This window comes from Geotrypetes seraphini, chromosome 1 (assembly GCF_902459505.1).
Source record: "Geotrypetes seraphini chromosome 1, aGeoSer1.1, whole genome shotgun sequence".
In the NCBI taxonomy this organism is placed as follows: domain Eukaryota; kingdom Metazoa; phylum Chordata; class Amphibia; order Gymnophiona; family Dermophiidae; genus Geotrypetes; species Geotrypetes seraphini.
The window spans coordinates 177,692,623-177,715,239 of NC_047084.1; the positions used below are offsets into that span (position 1 = coordinate 177,692,623).

General features: G+C 42.9%; 1 protein-coding gene across 1 annotated transcript in view; it reads right to left on the reverse strand.

The window, feature by feature from the left end:
• The window catches only part of LOC117366815 (probable ATP-dependent RNA helicase DDX60), a 288,878-nt gene that overhangs the window by 176,592 nt on the left and 89,669 nt on the right, over nucleotides 1-22,617 (reverse strand). The window contains exons 12-14 of the mRNA XM_033958734.1: nucleotides 17,385-17,432; nucleotides 12,181-12,263; nucleotides 5,275-5,438 (exon numbers count right to left, since the gene is read on the reverse strand). Coding sequence (XP_033814625.1) covers nucleotides 5,275-5,438; nucleotides 12,181-12,263; nucleotides 17,385-17,432 — 295 coding nt within the window. The remainder of the gene's footprint in view (nucleotides 1-5,274; nucleotides 5,439-12,180; nucleotides 12,264-17,384; nucleotides 17,433-22,617) is intronic.

A 22,617-nucleotide genomic window follows, 5' to 3' on the forward strand; every position in this document is an offset into this window, starting at 1 on the left:
TGACCTTATGGGTTGTGATTTTTTTGTCAAGGGGCAATCCAGCCTGGGCATAGCAGAATGAGATGCAAGCCGCCATCCAGTTGGAGATGGTGCACTTGGAAACGGGGCGTCCCAACTTGTTCGGGTTGAAGGAGATGAAAAGTTGAGGAGCAGTTCTGTGAGGTTTGGTGCATTCTAGGTAGAAAGCCAAAGCACGCTTACAGTCCAGAGTATGAAGAGCAGATTCTCCAGAGTGAGAGTGTGGCTTCAGAAAGAACACTGGTAGAACGATGGATTGGTTAAGATGAAATTCCGAGACAACTTTCGGGAGAAATTTCGGATGGGTGCGGAGAACCACCTTCTCATGATGGAAGACTTTAAAGGTGGGTCCGCGACCAAGGCTTGGAGCTCACTGACTCGTCGAGCAGAAGTGAGGCCAATGAGAAACACCACTTTCCAAGTGAGGTACTTCAAGTGAGCCTTGTGAAGAGGTTCAAATGGAGGTTTCATAAGCTGTGAGAGAACAACATTGAGGTCCCAAACCACTGAAGGTGGTTTGAGAGGATGATTGACATGGAAAAGTCTTTTCATGAAACCACAGGATGAGCAGAGAGAGGTTTTCCTTGAAGCGGCTGATGGAAAGCAGCAATTGCACTGAGGAGGACTCGTATGGAGGAAGATTTGAGGCCAGACTGAGACAGGTGCAAAAGGTAGTCTAAGACTGAAGGCAAGGAGGAATGTTGAGGCTCCTGGCGCTGAGAAACACACCAAACCGAGAATCTATTCCATTTTTGGTGGAAGCATTATCTGGTAGCAGGCTTCCTGAAACTTACTGTAGAGGGGTTACGTTGAGAGGAACCAAGCTGTCAGGTGTAGAGACTGCAGGTTGGGGTGAAGTAGAGATCCCTGATGCTGTGTAAGCAGAGATGGAAAAACTGGAAGAGGGTTTGGCTCCCTGCTGCTGAGTTGAATTAGAAGGGAGTACCACGGTTGTCTGGGCCACCGTGGAGCAATCAGGATCATGGTGGCATGGTCTGACTTCAGCTTGACCAAGCTCTTTTGAATGAGAGGAAATGGAGGAAATGCATAAAGAAAGCGATTCGTCCAGACCAGGAGGAATGTATCTGCCTCGAGGCGCTGAGGGGTGTAGATCCTGGAGCAGAGTTGAGGCAGTTTGAAGTTGTGGGGGGCTGCAAAGAGGTCTATCTGAGGCGTTCCCCACAGGGAGAAGATGTGATGAAGGGGCATGGAGTTTAGGGCCCACTCGTGAGGTTGTAGGAGACGGCTCAAGCTGTCTGCTAAGGCATTGTCCGCCCCCTGAATGTAGACCGCTCTGAGGAAGGTGTTGTTGCAAGTCGCCCAATCCCACACTTTCAGAGCTTCCTGGCAGAGGGAGGCCGATCCCGTGCCTCCCTGCTTGTTCACATAGTACATGGCGACCTGGTTGTCTGTGCGAATGAGGACAACCTGGTCGCAAAGGAGATGTTGAAAGGTCTGGAGAGTGTTGAAGATCGCCCTGAGTTCTAGGAGATTGATGTGGCACTGGCGGTCCATGCTGGTCCAGTGACCCTGGGTGTGAAGGCCGTCCAGATGAACTCCCCAAGCATAAGTCAACGAGTCGGTCGTGAGGACTTTCTGATGGTGGGGGGTTTGGAACAACAAGCCTCTGGAGAGATTGGAGGATAGCATCCACCAGCGAAGAGACTGTTGCAGAGCAGGAGTGACCGGGATGTGCTGAGTCAGAGGGTCGGACGTCTGGGACCACTGAGATGCCAAGGTCCACTGAGGTGTCCTGAGGTGAAGTCTGGCAAACGGAGTCACATGTACCGTAGAGGCCATGTGGCCTAGCAGGACCATCGTCTGTCTCGCCGAGATGGAAGGGCGAGAGGATACTGAATGGCAGAGGTGAAGAAGAGCCTCCATGTGTGGGGGAGGGAGGAACGCTCGGAGTTGGGTAGTGTCCAGGATCGTCCCAATGAAGAGGAGAGTCTGGGAGGGCTGTAAGTGGGATTATGGGAAGTTTATCTCGAATCCCAGATGTTGTAATAACCAGATTGTCTTCTGGGTTGCAAGGGCGACTCCCTGAGACATGGAATCCTTGATGAGCCAGTCGTCCAGGTAAGGAAACACCTGGAGGCCGTGGTTCCTGAGTGCTGCGGCGACCACTACCAGGCACTTGGTGAAGACTCTGGGGGATGAGGCCAGGCCGAAGGGAAGCACTCGGTATTGAAGATGAAGATGTCCCACCCGGAATCTGAGGAATTGGCGTGAGGCCGGATGAATGGGGATGTGAGTGTAGGCTTCCTTCAGGTCCCGTGCCATAGCCAGTCTCGAGCATAGCCAGACGTTCTGTTCGATGAGGGGATATAGAGATGCCAAGGTCAACATGCGAAACTTTTCTTTGACCAGAAACTTGTTGAGCACCCTGAGGTCCAAAATGGGTCGCAGATTGCCGGTCTTCTTCGGAACAAGAAGTACCGGGAGTAAAACCCCTTGTTCTGCTGGTCCCAAGGGACCGGTTCGACCGCTCCAAACTGCAGCAAGACCTAGGCTTCCTGAAGAAGAAGGGCGGTCTGCGTCAAGTTGGAAGGATACTCTCTTGGAGGATGTTCCGGAGGGGCCTGGTGGAATTGAAGGGAGTATACCTCTTTGGACCCCGTATCCAAGAGAATGTCCATGTCATCAGCCATCTGTCGAAGGAACGAGGAGAAGGAGAGTTGGTCGGCCGTTGCAGGACCTCGAGACGGGCTCGAAGAAGTTGAGGCCTCCGGATCCATTGGGGACAGGGATCGAGAAGGTGAGAGAGATCCCATTGTGTCCTCGAGCTCCGGCATCGGTGGAGGAGTAGTGGTCGGTGGTGAATACTCCAGGTATGCTTGCTTTCGATGAGGCGAGGCCTGCCTGGACAAGTGCCTCGATCGGTGATGCGGACTGTGTCGAGAGGTCGGCCTCGATGGGCGAGGCGAGTAGGTTTTCGCTGAGGCCCCAGGTAGTGGATGGAGCTGGAAGCAGTTGATCGAAGCAGGGGTGGTTGCCGCAAAGGCTTGAACCCCATCGGGGTGATCGGTTCCAATGGAGGCATTCGTAAAGATTCCGCTCCTTGCATCGAGGGAATCGGCTCCAACGGAGGCACTCGCAAAGACTCTGCTCCTTACATCGAGTGAATCGGCTCCAACGGAGGCACTCACAAAGACTCTGCTCCTTGCATCAAGTGTGTTGGTTCCAATGGTGGCATGGGCAAAGACTCTGCTCCTTGCGATGCATGCATTGTTGCCAGACCAGACACTCTCAGAGACTCTGCTCCCTGTTGAGAGTGTGTTCCCCACTGAGGCACTGGAGGGGGCTCAACCTCGCGGGAGGCCTCCAAATGCCCAGGCTGGATTTGGAAGAGAAGCTGAGGCCCCATCGTGGTAAAGAGCTCTATGAATTGCTTTTGTAGCATAGTCTGGAACGAGGCCGGCAAGGATGGACCCACATCTGAAATGGAACCACCTGCACGTGCTCCCTTGGTGCAGTGTGTGAGTGCTTGGGCTTCGAGGCCTTGGGCACTTTCAACACTACTGGAGGAATGGGCTGCTGAGCTACCTGACCTGAGGAGGTTGAGGAAGGCATCGCAGCAGGCGCCGGAGTCTGCGCCGGGACGAATGAGGCGGGCTTGATGAGACTCGGCGCCGCAGAGGTGGTAGGCTGTGGAGTCGTGGATGATGTCGAAGGCGAAGGTCCCTTCAAGGTCGATGGCTCTGTCGAGGACTCCATGAACAGCGATTCCCACAAAACGCAACAGCGCTTGAAAGCACGTGTGGTGAGTGTGGAGCAAGGCCGGCACGATTTTGAGAGATGTTCAGGTACGATTTTGAGAGATGTTCAGGCCCGAGACACTGAATACAGCGTCGATGAGGGACCGTTAGCAAAATCACGCGCTCGCACTTGGCACACTTTTTAAAACCGGTGATAGGCCGGGACATAGGCCAAAAAAGCTCCCCACAAGATCGAAGCCGCAGGGCTGCGGCCACATGGCCTGCCCGGTCGAACGGAACAAAGAAATTTTTTTTTTTTTTTAATAAAACAATAAAACACGACGAAAATCAGCGATTAAGTTCAAATAAAACCAAAACTGCGGACTTAGAAGGCACAAGTGAAGAAAACTTCGCGCAGAGAGTCGAAGACGGACTTTTCGGCTCTGCGGAAAAGTAAGAACTGAGGAGATGCGCCCTTGTCTGGGCGGGAAGGCACTCGCGCATGTGCGGTGCGGGCAACTCGAAACTTCGAGTTTTCTTCAAGCAAGACTGCTTGTGAGGCGTCCGCATCGGGGCTCCGTTGGATCACGTCACCCATTAGTGACAATACCTGCCTGCTTGTCCTGGGATAATAAATAGAATCTATAGAAGATTGTCACTCATACGTTAAAATGGTTTAAATAATCAACATAAACATCTTGAAGTGGAGATTCTCCAAACTGTTCATAGAAGTAAAGCAAATTATGGTCTCATGGGACTGTATATGCTAAATTATAATGAGTTGAATACCTTCTGGATTTTTTATTCCCACTAATCATAAAGGAGGAAGGGGGTTTCTAATAGGTGAAAGAAAAGGAAACATCTCCCTTCAAAAGCAGTACAAATAAAACCAAATGAATAACTATTTATGTTGAAGAATGTACTAATCCCAACCAACTCACTGATAATGTGGGAGATCTAGAAAAAAAATATTAGTTTATGGTTCTCATCTGATCACATAGATGTCCTTGAATATATTAATTAGGACTGCACATTTAACACACTTTTAATATAATTAAAGCATTAAGGAGCAAATTCTATAAACGGCGTCCTGATTGTAGGCAGCCTACTGCTGCCTAACCAGCCAATCAGGACACAAACAAAAAAACATCCCAAGGCAGGCGGCCTACATTGTAGGTGCCTCTAGGAGCCTAGGTAGGCACGTAGGCCCGTCTACGCTCCCCTAACGCTAGGCATGGGCGTGGCTTCGCCCAGAAGTGGCCTTAGGGCGGGCCTAGGCGGCCCTTCACATCTCCCTAGGCCCGCAGTAGGCACCAGAAATAGAGACGCAGCTACTGAGCTTATCATGGCAAGGGATCTCCCTGTCACAATAAGTTTAGCAGCCGTGAGCGCAACAACCCGTCCCCACCCCTCCCCCATGAAGACTACTGGCAGGGACTGACAATTAATAGATGTCCCCTTTTGATGAAAAAAATAAATGGTCACGTTAGATTAGATGAAAGTGTTGAACAAGGTCATACAATTAAATACAGAAAGTATCAATTCCAAAAGCTCTTACATGAGGTGCTTGAGTCTTTTTACCAGCAGTGGGAAGGCTTTTTGACTTATCAATCTGTGATGTAATTGTTGTTGAAATATTTTGTTCGAGGGTCTGTCCGTAAAATTGATAATATGCCTTCAACTTTTGATACTTTTCAATTATTCTTGGATCTTTTGGTTCTCCTGCAGTAAAATACAACACAGTGGACAAAAAGACATTAAATATAAAAAATGAGGAAGCCTCGGTGTCCACACTCTTCTGCCTGCTATTTCTGTAGATAGGACTAGGTGGGAAAAACTACATATGATATATAATACAAGTAGTTTTCTTTCCTAAGAACATAAGAATAGCCTTACTGGGTCAGACCAATGGTCCATCAAGCCCAGTAACCCGTTCTCACGGTGGCCAATCCAGGTCACTAGTACCTGGCCAAAACCCAAGGAGTAGCAATATTCCATGCTACCAATCCAGGGCATCCCCCATGTCTTTCTCAATAACAGACTATGGACTTTTCCTCCAGGAACTTGTCCAAACCTTTCTTAAAACCAACTACACTATCTGTTCTTACCACAACCTATGGCAATGCATTCCAGAGCTTAAGTATTCTCTGAGTGAAAAAATAATTTCCTCCGATTGGTTTTAAAAGTATTTCCCTGTAACTTCATCGAGTGTCCCCTAGGCTTTGTAATTTTTCACGGAGTGAAAAATCGATCCACTTGTACCCGTTCTACTCCACTCAGGATTTTGTAGACTTCAATCATATCTCCCCTCTTTTCCAAGCTGAAGAGCTCTAACCATTTTAGTCTTTCCTCAAGAGAGGAGTTCCATCCCTTTTATCATCTTTGTCGCTCTTCTTTGAACCTTTTACATATAAGGGCTATAAGTCTATTTGCTGTGCTGCATTTTAAAGAAGAATTTTTAGATAGAGAAAACCACCATAGAGCTTGCTATAAAAAAAGACAGCATGTAACATAACAAATTCACTTATATACAACAGTAACTTCTCAGTTTTACGCAGGTAACAACAATCAACACTGTACAAGCACAGTGTATTATAATTACATACAGAAGAATTTGTCAAATAAGTAGGTCTAGCATTTTTCTAAAGGAAAGATAGGTGGAGTTTTGTTATCAGAACAGAAAAGGGTTTATCCAATGATTCATCTTGAAAAGATAAAATTATATGGAAAAATCTTTGCAACCTTTTACAGTAGGAAACGTAAATAATCTAAAATGGCAAGAAAAACGTTTTCTGTCGGTAAATTTAAAGTGATCAAAAATATAATCAGGGTATAAGGCCAAACAATGTCTTGCAACAGGTGCAACCAAACTTGAATAATATTCTTGCCTCAAGCAATGTCGCTTCTGATAGAATTTAGTTACATGATCAAATTTTTTCAAGTTGAAAATCAACCGAACAGCTGTGTTCTGAATGATCTGCAACCTGTTGATTTTCTTTTTACTGGAAGCTAGAAAATGATGTTACAATAAACCCAGGGAACTCAAAATCAATGAATGCACCAGTAGTCTAAATGAGGAAGGATCAACATATGCCCTAATCAATCGCAATTTCCATAGCATAAAATAAGTTTTGCTAACTAGTGCATTAATTTGAGCCAGTGATAAATTTGGGTCTAAATAAACTCTAAAATTTTTATAACTGGCATAATAGAGTATGTAATGCTGTTCAACTTTATAGTGTTCACTGTGATCTTATTAGAAGGTGAGGCCAGGAAGATTTTAGCTTTGTCTGGGTTGAGTTTGAGTTTAAAGTCCTTCATCTAGGAGTCCATTGTCTGGATTGTAGAAGAGATAAATTGCAGAGTATCTGCTGATAAAGATAGGATCGGGACTACAATTGTTATATTGTCTGCATATCTCTAGTGTATGATTTTAGAGGAAGCTAATTGTGTTCCTAAAGAAGATAGATAAAAGATTAAACACTTGATCCATGTGGCACTCCACATGTATTTTTCCATTTAAATAAATAGTTTTCATCTTTATGAACCTGATACGACTCTCTAGGAAACCTTTAAGCCATAGGAAAACATGTCCTGATATTCCTATAGCATCCAGACATCTAAGTAAGGTCTCATGGTCAATGAGATCGAATGCACTGCTAAGATCAAACTGAAGAACTAAGACAATTTTACCTATGCTGAACAATTTGTGAAGATGGTCTCTGCACTATGGAAAGAGCAAAGTCCTGATTGGGATGGATGTAAGACTGAGAATCTGTCTAGATAATTTCTCAATTCAACACTTACTAGTCCCTCCTTTATTTTGATAAAGAAAGGAATAGTTGCAATTGGACAATAATTGCTAATGAGGGATAAAGACTCTTGAATTCTTGGTTATGGGTGTAATTAGAATATGACCTAAATTTGCAAGAAATTCTCCAATCAATCATATCTCTTCTGAATTTCAAAGGAGCTGATTATAAAATAACTAGGGGGGGGCAGTTATCTAAAGGATTTTACATATTTATTATATATGTCAGATTTTTCCTAATTTGGAGTCTTAAACTCATTCCACATTAAGGCCCCCTTTAACTAAACCGCGAAAGCGGTTTTTAGAGCCGGGAGCCGTGCTGAATGCCCTGTGCAACTCCTGATGCTCATATGAACTCTATGAGCGTCGGGAGCAACATGCAGCATTCAGCGCAGCTTCCGGCACTAAAAAATGCTAGCGCGGTTTAGTAAAAGGGGGCCTAAGTATGCCTGACAAGCAGCTGCTGAAGAAAACATTATCTTAGGATCTGAAATGTCAGTACCAACAAAAGTTTGTTTCAGTGTTTGCAATTTTGAGCAAAAATATTGAGCCAATTATCTGAGCTAGGTTCAGAAACTTGTGCCTGTTTTAAATTGCTCACATCAAATATTGTATTAACCAGCTTAAATAATTCTTTGGTATTAAGTGCATTGGTACCAATTTTAGAAGAATAGTAGCTGTCTTTTCTCTTTGATTTTTCTTTTGTAATTATGAATACTAGCTCTCCAGATTTCCTGATTTATGACAATCTCTCTAGACATTTAGCTGATTGCTTCAATACCAACTTTGATCCCCATGTCGTTGTTTTTTCCTAATAGTTTGTATAGGGGCTATGGTATCTAAAGTGTTTATGATAAAACTCTCCCAATGTGAGTGAAAATCTATATTTTTAGTGTCTTTGAATGAGAGGTTATAACATTTCCAAAATTCTAAAGGACCAATTTGTTTTCTTACTTTGATAGACTTTTTTGAATTTTGGATTCTAGGACAACAGAATTTCAGACAGATTATTTTAAAATTAAAAAAATAAGTGATCTGACCATATCGTAGGTGTCCGATCATCCATAATAAACTAAAGATTTAGGGGATGGAATATCTTTTGAAGAGAAAGACACTAAATCTAAGTGATGGCCTTTTTGATCTGTTTAGAAGGTGTTAGAAATGAATAGGTCAATGATGATAGAAAAACTTTCAAGTCTTTTAATGACGTGTCTTCCTCTTTATCTAAGTGAAGATTGATATCTCCCAATAGCAAACTTGATTGTGGTTAGAGCCCTGGGTGGAGCTTTAGGCATCTGAGCCAATTGGGGTCTTAGGCCTCTCCCAGTGCATCCCAGGATGCACCAGGAAGTACAACACCTGCCATTTTGAAGAGGCTTTCAGTTTCAAGTTATGGGGTTGGCAGTGGGATATCATGGGGTTGTGGGGTGGGGAGAGAGGTGAAGGACAGAGGACACTAATGGCAGGAGGGAGTGGTAATCCCTCCTGCCATCTTTCAATTTAAAGCCTAGTATAAATTGGCAAATGAATTAAGGAATTACTTTTATCCAGCCTGATATTCTCCAATCTACACAAATTTCAATAGGTTCTGGATGTAGTAGATATTAATGCATCTTGTCTGAATTCAAAAAGACGCCTCAGCCCCACCACTCCTCCACTGTAATAATTTATACTGCGGGAAGTATATTGTGGCGCTTCATCATTTGCTGTCAATTTGTTGTCATTTTTTCAATTAATTTCTTATTAAAGTGTTGTCTGTTGTCTTAAATAATATAAATAAATACTTCGTGTCTTCAATATAATAAAATTTGACGTATAATCAATACTTATCTCAGCCAAACCTGGGAGTCAGACCCGACATGTTTCGCACGGGAAAGTGCTTTATCAAGGGTCTCCCTATAGAATATAGAAAAGAAGCTATAACATCCAATTGTGCCTTGCCCCTCTCCTAAGAAATCTTTAGCAATATATCATAAAGCTTATAAATATTGAACTTACCAAGACCGCCGCTGTCATCCGACTCCAACTTAAATGTAAGTAAAGATGGCGGCGGCATCCTTAGTCTTGGATTTAAATCCTCCCTCTCAACAGCCTAATGTGCCCGCCCCCTGCAGATCAACGGTCCGTCATAGATTACATCACTGATCCCCATTCGATCTCGCTGTTTAGCCCGCGTGGTTCAATAGTATCAAGCATAAATATAAACCTCTGTTCGCTCTCATTAAGTTTCACTTGGTCACCCCCCTCATCAACCCCTGTAACTTTATTGATAACCCGCCATCTCAAATCATTTACAGTGTGTTTATATTTCAGCCAATGCTCTACCAAAGGTGCTTGTGTTACCTCATTTAATATGCAAGATTTATGCTCTGTCAGCCGCATTTTTATTTTCCTACTAGTGCGACCGATGTATATAAGGTCGCAGGGACAAGTTATCGCATAGACTACTCCTTGCGTATTACAATCAGTATTAAACCTAGATTTAAGGGTCAATTCCCTGCCCGGGACCTCCCATGTGTCACCTGCGATGGTGGAGGAGCACCACTGGCATTTGCCACATGCCCCGTGGTGCTCCCCACCACCCACTTTGTCTGGTCTCATACCTCTGGAAATCACAACGCTGTCCCAATGTCGTCCCCCGGGGAGTATGCTATCATTGGGAAATTTTTTCAAAGGCTTATGTGCTTGGACTATTATACCAATATTTTCTTAATATGCCCACCATAGCTTTCGTTGCCCTAGAAAAAGGAAAGGACACATGTTCAGCTGATGTCTGTCTCCAGGGGGATATTCTTTGGTTCCATGCAGGAGAAGGTCACGTTGGGCATATTGCCCCTTATATATGCCTGCTTAATAGATCTTTCTGGGTAGCCCCTGTCCGTAGTCTATCTGCCAGTTTCTTAGCCTGAAGTTTGTACTCACCCATAGAAGAACAAACCCTACGGATACGTAAGAACTGCCCTATAGGGCAAATTAAATCGTCAGTTTAAAAGGATGAAAACTATTAAAATGAAGTGTGGTATTACGAGTGACTGGCTTCCTATAGAGGGATGTAATAATCTTTATCCTCCTGAACTTGGACCGAAATGTCCAAAAAATCGATTATTAGTTTGATGGCATGTCATGGTGAATTTTATATTAGGATCCACGGAATACAAATGGTGAAAAAACTGATCTAATTCTTGTCTGGTATCTTGCCAAATAAGAAAAATATCATCTAGAAATCTGCCCCAAAAACAGATGTATGGTTGCCATGCAGAAGTGTAAACCCAAGTTTCCTCAAATTTAGCCATATAAAGGGAGGCGACAGAGGGAGCCAAAGTGGCACCCATCGCCACCCCTTGTATCTGCTGAAAAAAACTGATGTTGATATTGGAAATAGTTCCTTTTAATAATCCAAGAGGCTAACTGCATAAGGAATTCCGTGGATATACGATGGGGATTCCATGACCTGGAGAGACTCTCTTATAGTCTGTAATGCTTCATCCTGGGGAATCTGAGTGTATAAAGAGATGACATCTAAGGTCACCAACCACTTGTCTGTCATATCAAGTTGTGATTAGTCAAATTTCTTTAAAAATGTGAAGAATCTCTGATATATGATTTGATTTTGGGAACTTCCTTCCTAAGGAAGAAGTCCACCACCTTTGATAAGGGTTCCAGGATAGAACAGCGGGCTGAATTACATTGCAATACCTTGGTGCAATACTTGAAGAATGCAATGATTCCTAGGGGTCTGCGCGTTCTTAAAGAACCAAAAATGATTTCTACAGATAAATCTTTCAATGAACGATGGACAGTGATATTAAACAAATGTTCGAGAGATTTAATGATCCTCCTGGTAGAGACAACAGAAATGGCAGAGAAGGAATTGTGCACGAGAGTGAGTGGGATTGAAATTGAATTGCAACAAAGACAAGACGTTAGTGAGTTTGATCGGAAACTCAAAGAATTGAAAACATCTATGAAGACCTTTAGGGAGGAAATTAGGATTAATAAAATTAAAAAATGGAAAAGAGATGAACGCGATTATTTACATGATCGCGTTTATTCATGGCAGCGGAAAAATTTCATTACCCCACAAAGGAAGAAAGTGACATTTGATAGCACTTCAGGAGACTCTGGATACCACCAGTGAAGTATTCTGTTGAAACGACCAATGAGAAATCAGGGGAGACTTCCAACGTAGACTCCCCAGGGACGTGGACGAGTGAGACAACAACGCACAGGGGCAATGTACAGCAATCAACATACAAGACTCGGACGGGCACCTCTCGACAGTAATAAATATTTCATCCTCTTGTCTCACCATTCATCAAATGGATATTTTGGAGAAGGGTTTGGGGATTTGTGATGTCCCCATCCCCCAGATTTTTTTAAACTTCAGGTTGCACTACAAGCTTTCATCAGAAAAATGCAACTGAAATTTTTTTTCTGTGACAAATTGGACACCACTATACAGCGAGTGGAAGAAGATCAGGAAGAAGAACTGTCATTATCAGATGCAAATTCCTATTACAGTTTGCAGGATTAAATCCCACTGGGTCCCCCCTGGTCTTATGGACCCCCTTATTTTCACGTTCCGAGAATTGAATTACTAAGGAACTAAAGGATCTCCAGAAAAGTTGGCAAAATCAGGGGCCCCTACAATACCACGAGGGCACAACAGAGTGGGTTTCAGGAGCTTTTGGACAATGATGATATCATCATAACTAAAGCCGATAAAGGGGGAGCCACTGTTATTTTGAATAGATTTGATTATAACAAAGAAGCAGAGCATCACATTAGCTGATACACAAGCTTATACTCTTCTGGAGGGTGACCCTACTACATCTTTGGGGGAAGAGATACTCCAATTTTTGAATTTGCATCGCGAGGAAGGCATGATCACTGTGAAAGAATATAATTTCATGTTCAAGAGAACCCGAGGATACCGAGGATTTCATTTGTTCCTAAAATCCACAAAACATTATTGAATCCTCCGGGACGCCCCATCGTAAATACCCGCTGTTCTATCCTGGAACCCTTGTCAAAGGTGGTGGACTTCTTCCTTAGGGAGGAAGTTCCCAAAATCAAATCATATATCAGAGATTCTTCACATTTTTTAAGAAATTTGACTAATTCACAACTTGATATGACAGACAAGTGGTTGGTGACCTTAGATGTCATCTCTTTATACACTCAGATTCCCCAGGACGAAGCATTACAGACTATAAGAGAGTCTCTCCAGGTCAGGAATCCCCATCGTATATCCACGGAATTCCTTATGCAGTTAGCCTCTTGGGTTATTAAAAGGAACTATTTCCAATATCAACATCAGTTTTTTCAGCAAATACAAAGGGTGGCGATGGGTGCCACTTTGGCTCCCTCTGTCGCCTCCCTTTATATGGCTAAATTTGAGGAAACTTGGGTTTACACTTCTGCATGGCAACCATACATCTGTTTTTAGGGCAGATTTCTAGATGATATTTTTCTTATTTGGCAAGATACCAGACAAGAATTAGATCAGCTTTTTCACCATTTGAATTCCGTGGATCCTAATATAAAATTCACCATGACATGCCATCAAACTAAAATCGATTTTTTGGACATTTCGGTCCAAGTTCAGGAGGGTAAGATTATTACATCCCTCTATAGGAAGCCAGACACTCGTAATACCACACTTCAATTTTAATAGTTTTCATCCTTTTAAACTGCGATTTAATTTGCCTATAGGGCAGGTTCTTACATATCCGTAGGGTTTGTTCTTCTATGGTGAGTACAAACTTCAGGCTAAGAAACTGGCAGATAGACTACGGGACAGGGGCTACCCAGAAAGATCTATTAAGCAGGCATATAAGGGGCAAATATGCCCATACGTGACCTTCTCCTGCAGGGAACCAAAGAATATCCCCCTGGAAGACAGCGATCAGCTGACATGTGTCCTTCCTTTTTCTTAGGGCAAACGAAAGCTATGGTGGGCATATTAAGAAAATATTGGTATATAGTCCAAGCACATAAGCCTTTGACAAATTTTCCAATGATAGCATACTCTCGGGGGACAACATTGGGACAGCGTTGTGGTTTCCAGAGGTATGTTGCAAATGCCAGTGGTGCTCCTCCACCATCACAGGTAGACACATGGGAGGTTCCCGGGCAGGGAATTGACCCTAAATCTAGGTTTAATACTGATTGTAACAAGCAAGAGTAGTCTATGCGATAACTTGTCCCTGCGACCTTATATACATCGGTCGCACTAGTAGGAAATATAAATGCGGCTGGACAGAGCATAAATCCGCATAATTAAATGAGGTAACACAAGCACCTTTGGTAGAGCATTGGCTGAGAATATAAACACACTGTAAATGATTTGAGATGGGCGGTTATCAATAAAGTTACGGGGGTTGATGAGGGGGTGTGACCAGGTGAAACTTAATGAGAGCGATACAGAGGTTTATAATTTATGCTTGATACTATTGAACCACGCGGGCTAAACAGCAAGATCGAATGGGGGATCAGTATGTAATTCTATGACGGACCATTGATCTGCAGTGGGGCAGGCACACTAGGCTGTTAAGAGGGAGGATTTAAATCCAAGACTTAGGACGCGCCGCCATCTTTACTTACATTTAAGTTGGAGTTGGATGACAGCGGCGACCTTGGTAAGTTCAATATTTATAAACTTTATGATATATTGCTAAATATTTCTTAGGAGAGGGGCAAGGCACAATTGGATGTTATAGCTTCTTTTCTATATTCTATAGGGAGACCCTTGATAAAGCACTTTCCCGTGCGAAACATGTCGGGTCTGACTCCCAGGTTTGGCTGAGATAAGTATTGATTATACTTCAAATTTTATTATATTGAAGACACGAAGTATTTATTTATATTATTTAAGACAACAGACAATACTTTAATAAGAAATTAATTGAAAAAATGACAACAAATTGACAGCCAATGATGAAGCGCCACAATATACTTCCCGCAGTATAAATTATTACAGCGGAGGAGTGGTGGGGCTGGGGCGTCCTTTTTTGAATTCAGACGAGATGCATTAATATCTACTACATCCAGAACCTATTGAAATTTGTGTATCTTTCAATTTAAAGCAGGGGTGTCAAACTCAATTACATTAAGGGACCAAAATCCAAAACACAGGTAAGTCGCGGGTCAGACCCCGCCCAATCTCCACCCCTGACCCCGCCCCTATAATAATACTAATTATAACACCATTTTTTCCATTCATTTTTCATATATACACACACAATATAATCTTATTAACACATAATGGTAATGGTTATCCACAAAATTAAACTACACAAAACACACTGTATGCTTCTCAATATTCATTCCTACCAGAATACAGATAACCCCCATGCAAATGTGGGACCAAAAATTAAAAAGTACTAATCTATTAAAAAAAAACACCCTAAGATTCAAGATTCTGCATGCAGTATAACCCCCAGAGAAAAAGAAACAAATGTATTTCTTCCTGCGCAGTGCAAAATATAGACAGCAGATTAAAATGCTCAAAATTGACACAATTCAAACACTATCTTGAAAATAAAACCATTCCCCCTACCTTTGTTGTCTCCCTCCCTCCATGTTGTGTCTCCCTCCGGCGGGTATCTAACCTTCTGGCCAGCTCCAACCTGGCCGTTTTATGCGGTCCGCGGTCTGATGCCCCCCAGTGTCATCTTGTGGCTGGCTCCCTACTCCTTACAGCCGTAGTGTGCATAGAAGAAGAGAGGAATTTAGGGTCTTTTTAAAATTATTTGAGGAGGGGGTTCTGAGCAGTCAAGCCTTACTTTTTGGTCAGCGCCTGAGCCAATCAGTGCTCAGGCATTGACCAGAAAGTAAGGCTACGACAGCTCAGACCCTGCCAGAAAATTCTGCCCACAAATGTAGTTCAACGAGGTTTGAGAATCACCTGGTGATGATAGAAAATTGCCCAGAGTGGTCATTTAAAAAATAATGAGCCAATTTTACTACTATTTTAATATTAATGACCTCGTTGTACTACATTTGCATGGCAGAGTCGGAGTCTGCTAGGAAGTTTGGAAAAGACCATGATGAGCATGTCTGATAAAATACATATGTACTAGGATTCTGGGAATGAGCCTCTAGGGGGGAGGGAGGGAGGGTCATCAAAGTGAAGGATGTCCAAAATTTTTGCCTTAGGCTCATAGGAAATAGAGATTGGGGGTAAATGGACAATACTCGGACTTGAAGAGTGTCACCAGCGGGGTGCCGCAGGGCTCAGTGCTTGGACTCGTGCTCTTCAACATCTTTATAAACGATCTGGACATTGGTACGACGAGTGAGGTGATTAAGTTTGCAGACGATACAAAGTTATTCAGAGTAGTGAAGACACAGGGGGATTGTGAAGATCTACAAAGTGACATAATCAAGCTCGAGAAATGGGCAGCAACATGGCAAATGAGGTTCAATGTGGATAAGTGCAAAGTGATGCATGTCAGTAACAAAAATCTCATGCACAAATACAGGATGTCCGGGGTGGTACTTGGAGAGACCTCCCAAAGAGACTTGGGAGTTCCGATCGACAATTCGATGAAGCCGTCTGCAAACAGAATGCTAGGAATGATAAAGAAGGGGATCACAAACAGATCAGAGAAGAATTATCAATGCCGTTGTACTTGACCATGGTGCGCCTTCACCTGGAGTACTGCGTCCAGCACTGGTCGCCGTACATGAAGAAAGACACGGTACTACTTGAAAGGGTCCAGAGAAGAGCGACTAAAATGGTTAAGGGGCTGGAGGAGTTGCCGTACAGCGAGAAATTAGAGAAACTGGGCCTCTTCTCCCTATAAAAGAGGAGACATGATCGAAACATTCAAAATACTGAAGGGAATAGACTTAGTAGATAAAAACAGACTTTTCACACTCTCCAAGGTAGGGAGAACGAGAGGGGAAAGGGGATAGATTCCGTACAAACGTAAAGAAGTTCTTCTTCACCCAGAGAGTGGTGGAGAGCTGGAACGCTCTTCCAGAGTATGTTGTAGGGGAAAACACCCTCCAGGATTTCAAGACTAAGCTGGACAAGTTCCTGCTAAACTGGGACATACACAGATGTGGCTGGACTCATTTTACAGCACTGTTTTTTGACCGGGGGCCGCCGCGTGAGCAGACTGCCGGGCACGATGGACCACTGGTCTGACCCAGCAGCAATTCTTATGTTGGGACAGAAAGCTAAGTCTATAATAAAATCCAGGAATGAGACCTCCTCTGGTAGAGATCTTGTTGTGTGGTGGGAGGGATCTGAAGGCAGACTCAGGGATTCTTCTTGAGAAGATCTCTGGCTTTTCTTTAGCTACCCAGGAGTCCTCAGACTCACCCATAAAAGTACTGTTCAGGAGAAGTTTCAGTGTCTGTCTTCCTTGAGCAACTGAGCTGCTTGTAGGCCTGGGCCTGTGGTTTCAAAGCACTAGGGATCTTCTGAGCACCGGGGAAGAGTTCCCTAATGGGCTAAAGATCAAGAGTAATGTAGTCTGCATGGATCCCAATGCCCATCAAGGCTTCAGTGTTGATGTATCTCCTTAAGGCAGTGAATTTGTTTCAAGTATCAGTTACCTAGCCTCGAATCTCAGTATTGGTGCAGTCAAAGCCCAAGAACTATGCCAGGCAAAGAAATGCTCCAAATGATCTTTAAACATCCTTATGAGCTGCTCCACAAAGGCTGCAGTGACAAAGACTGGGGCAATACAGTTGGAATGGGCACGTCACCCTGAGACACTTGGAGTGTATAAGAAGCTATAGCCCAGCAATTCTAAAATTTTATTTTACTTTTTATTTTTACCATAAAAGTTGCATCTGAAGTTAGTGTTTGATGGGTCTTCTAGAGTGCCAGTGTCTAAGGCTCATCAAATGCTTTTCTTTCCACCAGTGACAATAATGCAGGATCATTGCTAGAAGGAAAACAAACAAACAAAAAAAAAGCAATTTTTAAACATAACTACCAAAGTGAATGAATGTGCATGGTGTGAGTGTGAGAGAGATCTTCGTTAAGAGGCAATTTTATAACTGGGCACCTCCTTTTTAGTGCCTCAATGCTGCTCAATAAGAACCTAGTCCATTACAGCATCTGGGTGCCCAAATTCCATTACAGAATACTATCATATAACAACATCAGCTTGCTTAACATTTACATGCCTGCAATTACACCAGCTATAGACCTGGTGTGACTGCAAATGCCTAAATGTGGTGGATGCCCATGTAACTTAGAGTATTCTGTAAATTACACATGTAAATTGCACAGGGAGAGGGGAGACATGATTGAAACGTTTAAATACATCACGGGTCGTGTCGAGGTAGAAGATGACATCTTTCTACTCAGGGGACCCTCAGCCACAAGAGGACATCCGCTCAAACTCAGAGGAGGGAAATTTAGGGGTGACATTAGGAAGTATTTCTTCACGGAAAGAGTGGTGGGGCACTGGAATAAACTTCCGGAGCAGGTGGCCAAGGCCAATAGCGTGCTTGACTTTAAGAATAAATGGGACATCTATGTGAGATCCCTACAGAGGCCTAGTAAGACACTCAGACTTGATAGGGCGGGTCAGTAGAGTGGGCAGACTTGGTGGGCTATGGCCCTTTTCTGCCGTCACCTTTCTATGTTTCTATGTAAAAGACAGACCTGTCCATGCTCCCTCCATATGAATGTCCCCCCTTCATTTACACACTATGCCATTACACACACCATAATAGAATAAAGCATAGGTACCCTGCTAGCACTTACATGCATAAGTGCATACTTAACTGCAAAAGTGCTAGCATTCTGTAAATGAACATGAACAGGTGCACCAAAGCAGGTGCCCAGCTGAATAATTAGGGAGTTAATACTTTTGAAAAATAATAAAGTCCTTTGTTCTCTATACATAACACCTTGGGTAATTTTATACAAAAAATTTTAAAATTCTACACAAAAAATGTTTCTGCACACACACACACACACACACATACACTCCTTGATATATTCAGCAAGTGCCAGTCAGCATTTTTTAAACACTTACCATTGCCGGCTAAATGAGCCCCCAAAATTCAGGGTTGGATCATGCCATAAGAACATAAGAATTGCCATACTGGAACAGACTGAAGGTTCATCAAGCCCTGTTTCTTAACCGTGGCCAACACAAGTCACAGGTACCTGGCAAGATCCCAAGGAGTAAACCAGATTTTTATGCTGCTTATCCTAGAAATAAGCAGTAGATTTCCCCAAGCCATCTCAAAAGGATATTATCCATTTTAAACCCTGCTAAGCTAACTGATTTCTCACCACATTCTCTGACGACAAATTCCAGAGTTTAATTATATGTTGAGTAAAGAAATATTTTCTCTCGTTTGTTTTAAATCTATTACTTGGGGCTCCTTTTACAAAGGTGCGTTAGGGCTTTAATACGCAGAATAGCTCGTGCTGAATTGCCGCGCACACTAGCTGGCATTAGTTCTAGAAGCTTAGTGCGGGTTTAGCGCACGCTAAAATCCTGTGTACACTAAAAACGCTGGGGCACCTTAGTAAAAGGAGCCCTTAGTAGCTTCATTGCATACCCACTAATCCAGTGGTCTCAAACTCGTGGCCCGGGAGGCCAAATGCAGTCCCCCAGGTACTATTTTGAGGTCCTCCATATGTTTATCATAATCACAAAAGTAAAATAAAACAGTTTCTTGATCATATGTCTCTTTAGCCATAAATTACAATATTATTATTAAGACTTAGCCAAAAGGAAAGATTTATAAACTATAAAGAGTTTTATCTCATGCAAAACTGTCGTTTCTTTAATAAGACATTACCTATTTTTTTCTGAGGCCTACGAATCCAAAATGTGGCCCTGCAAAGGGTTTGTGTTTGAGACCACTGCACTAGTCCTAGTATTTTTGGAAAGAGTGAACAAGTGAATCACATCTACCCTTTCCACGCCACTCAGTATTTTATAGCGCTCTTTATCATATCTGCCCTGAGCCATCTCTTCTCCAAGCTGAAGAGCCCTAGTTGCTTTATCCTTTCCTCATAGAGAAGTCATCTCATCCATTATATCATTTTTGTCATCCTGTGTACCTTTTCTAATTCCGCTATATCTTTTTTACGGTGACCAGAGCTGCACACAGTATTCAAGATGCAGCCAATACCATAGAGTGATACAAAGGGATTATAATATTTTCATTGTTTTCCATTCCTTTCCTGATAATTCCTAACATTCTATTTGCTTTCTTAGCTGCTACCACACACACTGAGCTCAGGGTTTCAATGTATCCTCATCAATGACACCTAGACATCACGAAGCTATAGTTTGGGTTCCTCTTTCCCACATGCATCACTTTGCACTTGTTTTTATATTAAACACTATCTGCCATTTTAATGCCCAGTCTTACAAGATCTTCTTGCAATTTTTTTACAATCCTCTTGTGATTTAATTATCTCACTAGTTATTTCCTCAGCAAATTTAATTATCTCACTAGTTATTTCCATCTCTAGACTATTGATAAATATGTTAAAAAGCAGCAATCTCCATACAGACCCCTGGGGGACCCCACTGTTTACCCTTCTCCATTGAGAATATGTGCTTGATCGGATGAATGTCTTTGGCTTAAATCCTACAGACCTACTGACTTCCTACACTTCCACTTCCAGACTGCTCTCTTGCTTGCCAAACAAGAATACTATGCCCATTTAACTAACTCTTAGCTCAAATCTTCAACATTTCCTTGGCACACTCAACTCTCTACTCTAAGTCCCCACACCTCCAATCCCCCCTTTACTTTCCCCCCAAACGATGGCAGAGTTCTTCTTCAACAAGATTCACCTTGAGTTCACAACCAGGTCACCTCTTCTTCCAGCTGTCCACTCTGCCAACATCCCTTGAACCCCTGCTACCTTTTCCTTCATTTCTCAAATCACTGAAGAGGAAACTGCACATCTTTTCTCCTCCTCCTCCAAACCCACTCCTGCTCCTCTGATCTGATTCCCACCAACTTACTGAGCACTCTCTCTCCCACTTCCATTCCTCCTGTCACATCTTCAACCTATCATTCTCCACTGCAACTATTCCTAATGTCTTCAAACATGCTGTAGTCTCATCTTTCCTTTAAAAAAACCCTCACTGGATCCCACATCTCCCTCTTCCTCTTCTTATCCAAGCTACTTGAACATGGTGTTTACCACCGTTGGCTGGACTTCCTTTCATCTCAAGCTATTCTTCACCCATTTCAATCGAGCTTTCACCCATTCCATTCTACGGAAACTGCCTTTACTAAAGTCTCTAATGACCTGTTCCTGTCCAGATATAATGGCCTGTACTCTATCCTCATCCTTCTTGATCTATCTGCCATCTTCGATACTGTTAATCACCACATACTCCTCAGTACACTGTCCTTGCAGGGATTCCAGGGTTCTGTTCTCTCCTGTTTTTCTTCCTATCTCTCCCATCACACTTTCAGTGCTTGTATAGGTGGGATTCTCCTCCAATGCTATCCCACTCTCAATCAGTGTACCTGAAGGCTCTCCTTGGGCCCTCTCCTTTTCTCCATTTATACCCACTCTCTCAGTGCATTGATCTCCTCCATGGCTTTCAATATAATCTCTATGCTGATGACTCCCAGATCTACTTCTCCACACCAGACATCTCTATAAGAATCCAGGCCAGAATCTCAGCCTGCCTGATATTGCTGCCTGATGTCTCACTGCCACCTAAAACTGAACATAGCTAAGACCGAGCTCCTTATCTCTCCACCTAAACCCACCTCCCAACTCCCCTTGTTCTCTATTTCTGTGGACAATACTCCCTGTCCTGTCAGCTCGCAACCTCAGGATCACCTGTTGCTTCTTTCTTAATGTCACCAAAATCCAAACTCTCTTTTCCAAGCACACAACTAAAACCCTTATCCACACTCTTATCACCTCTTGCTTAGACTACTGCAATTTGCTTCTCTCAGGTTTTACGATCAACCATCTCCCCCCCCCTGCAATCCGTTCAAAATTCTGCTGCACAACTTATATTTCACAAGAGCTGCTAAACTTATATTACCCCTCTCCTCAAGACATTTCATTGCCATCCATTTTACGGTCCCCCAATATTTTTCCTCACTCATCTTCCCCTATGTTCCTCCCCATGAATGTTTATCGAGTAAATCCCTCTTATCCACACCCTTCTCCTCCACTGCCAAGTCTAGACTCCGGCCCTTCTATTTTGCTGCACCAATACCTGGAACAAACTTCTTGCATCAATACATCAAGCTCTGTCTCTAGCAGTATTCAAATCCAAGCTTTTAAAAAAAACCATTTTTTCAAGGATGCTTTCAACACTTAATTCCCACTCATCGCCTTTCAATACCTAATTCCCACTCATCCTATCATTCTCTCTTCAAAATAATCCCCAACCCTATATGTCTTGTCTGTCTGTACAAATTAGATTATAAGTTTGCCCTGGATTGGTAGCATGGAAAATTGCTACTCTTTGGGTTTTGGCCAGGTACTAGTGACCTGGATTGGCCACCATGAGATCAGGCTACTGGGCTTGATGGACCATTGATCTGACCCAGTAAGGCTATTCTTATTTTCATGTGCATAATTCATATGTGAAAATCAATTCAAAATTTATGAATTAAAAACTTTGTACTTAGCTTTAATCGTAGTTTTATCTGCTAAATCTTTAAACATCGGGTAGGACCTATCAGTTCAACATGTTTCGCCCGAAGGCTTTCTCAAGAACGAGTCCCCTCTTTTGTTTTGCTCCACAGCATTCCGACAACATATCTTTAGACTGAAGATATTTTGTCAGGATGCTGTGGAGCAAAACAAAAGGGGGGGGACTCGTTCTTGAGAAAGCTTTCGGGCGAAACATGTTGAACTAACAGGTCCTACCTGATGTTTAAAGATTTAGCAGATAAAACTACGATTAAAGCTAAGTACAAAGTTTTTAATTCATAAATTTTGAATTGATTTTCACATATGAAAACTACAGATAAAACTACGATTGAAGCTAAGTACAAAGTTTTTAATTCATAAATTTTGAATTGACTTTCACATATGAATTATGCACATGAATTGCAAAGAGCACTTTATAAAAATATAATTTAAGTCTGATGATGATGATGAGA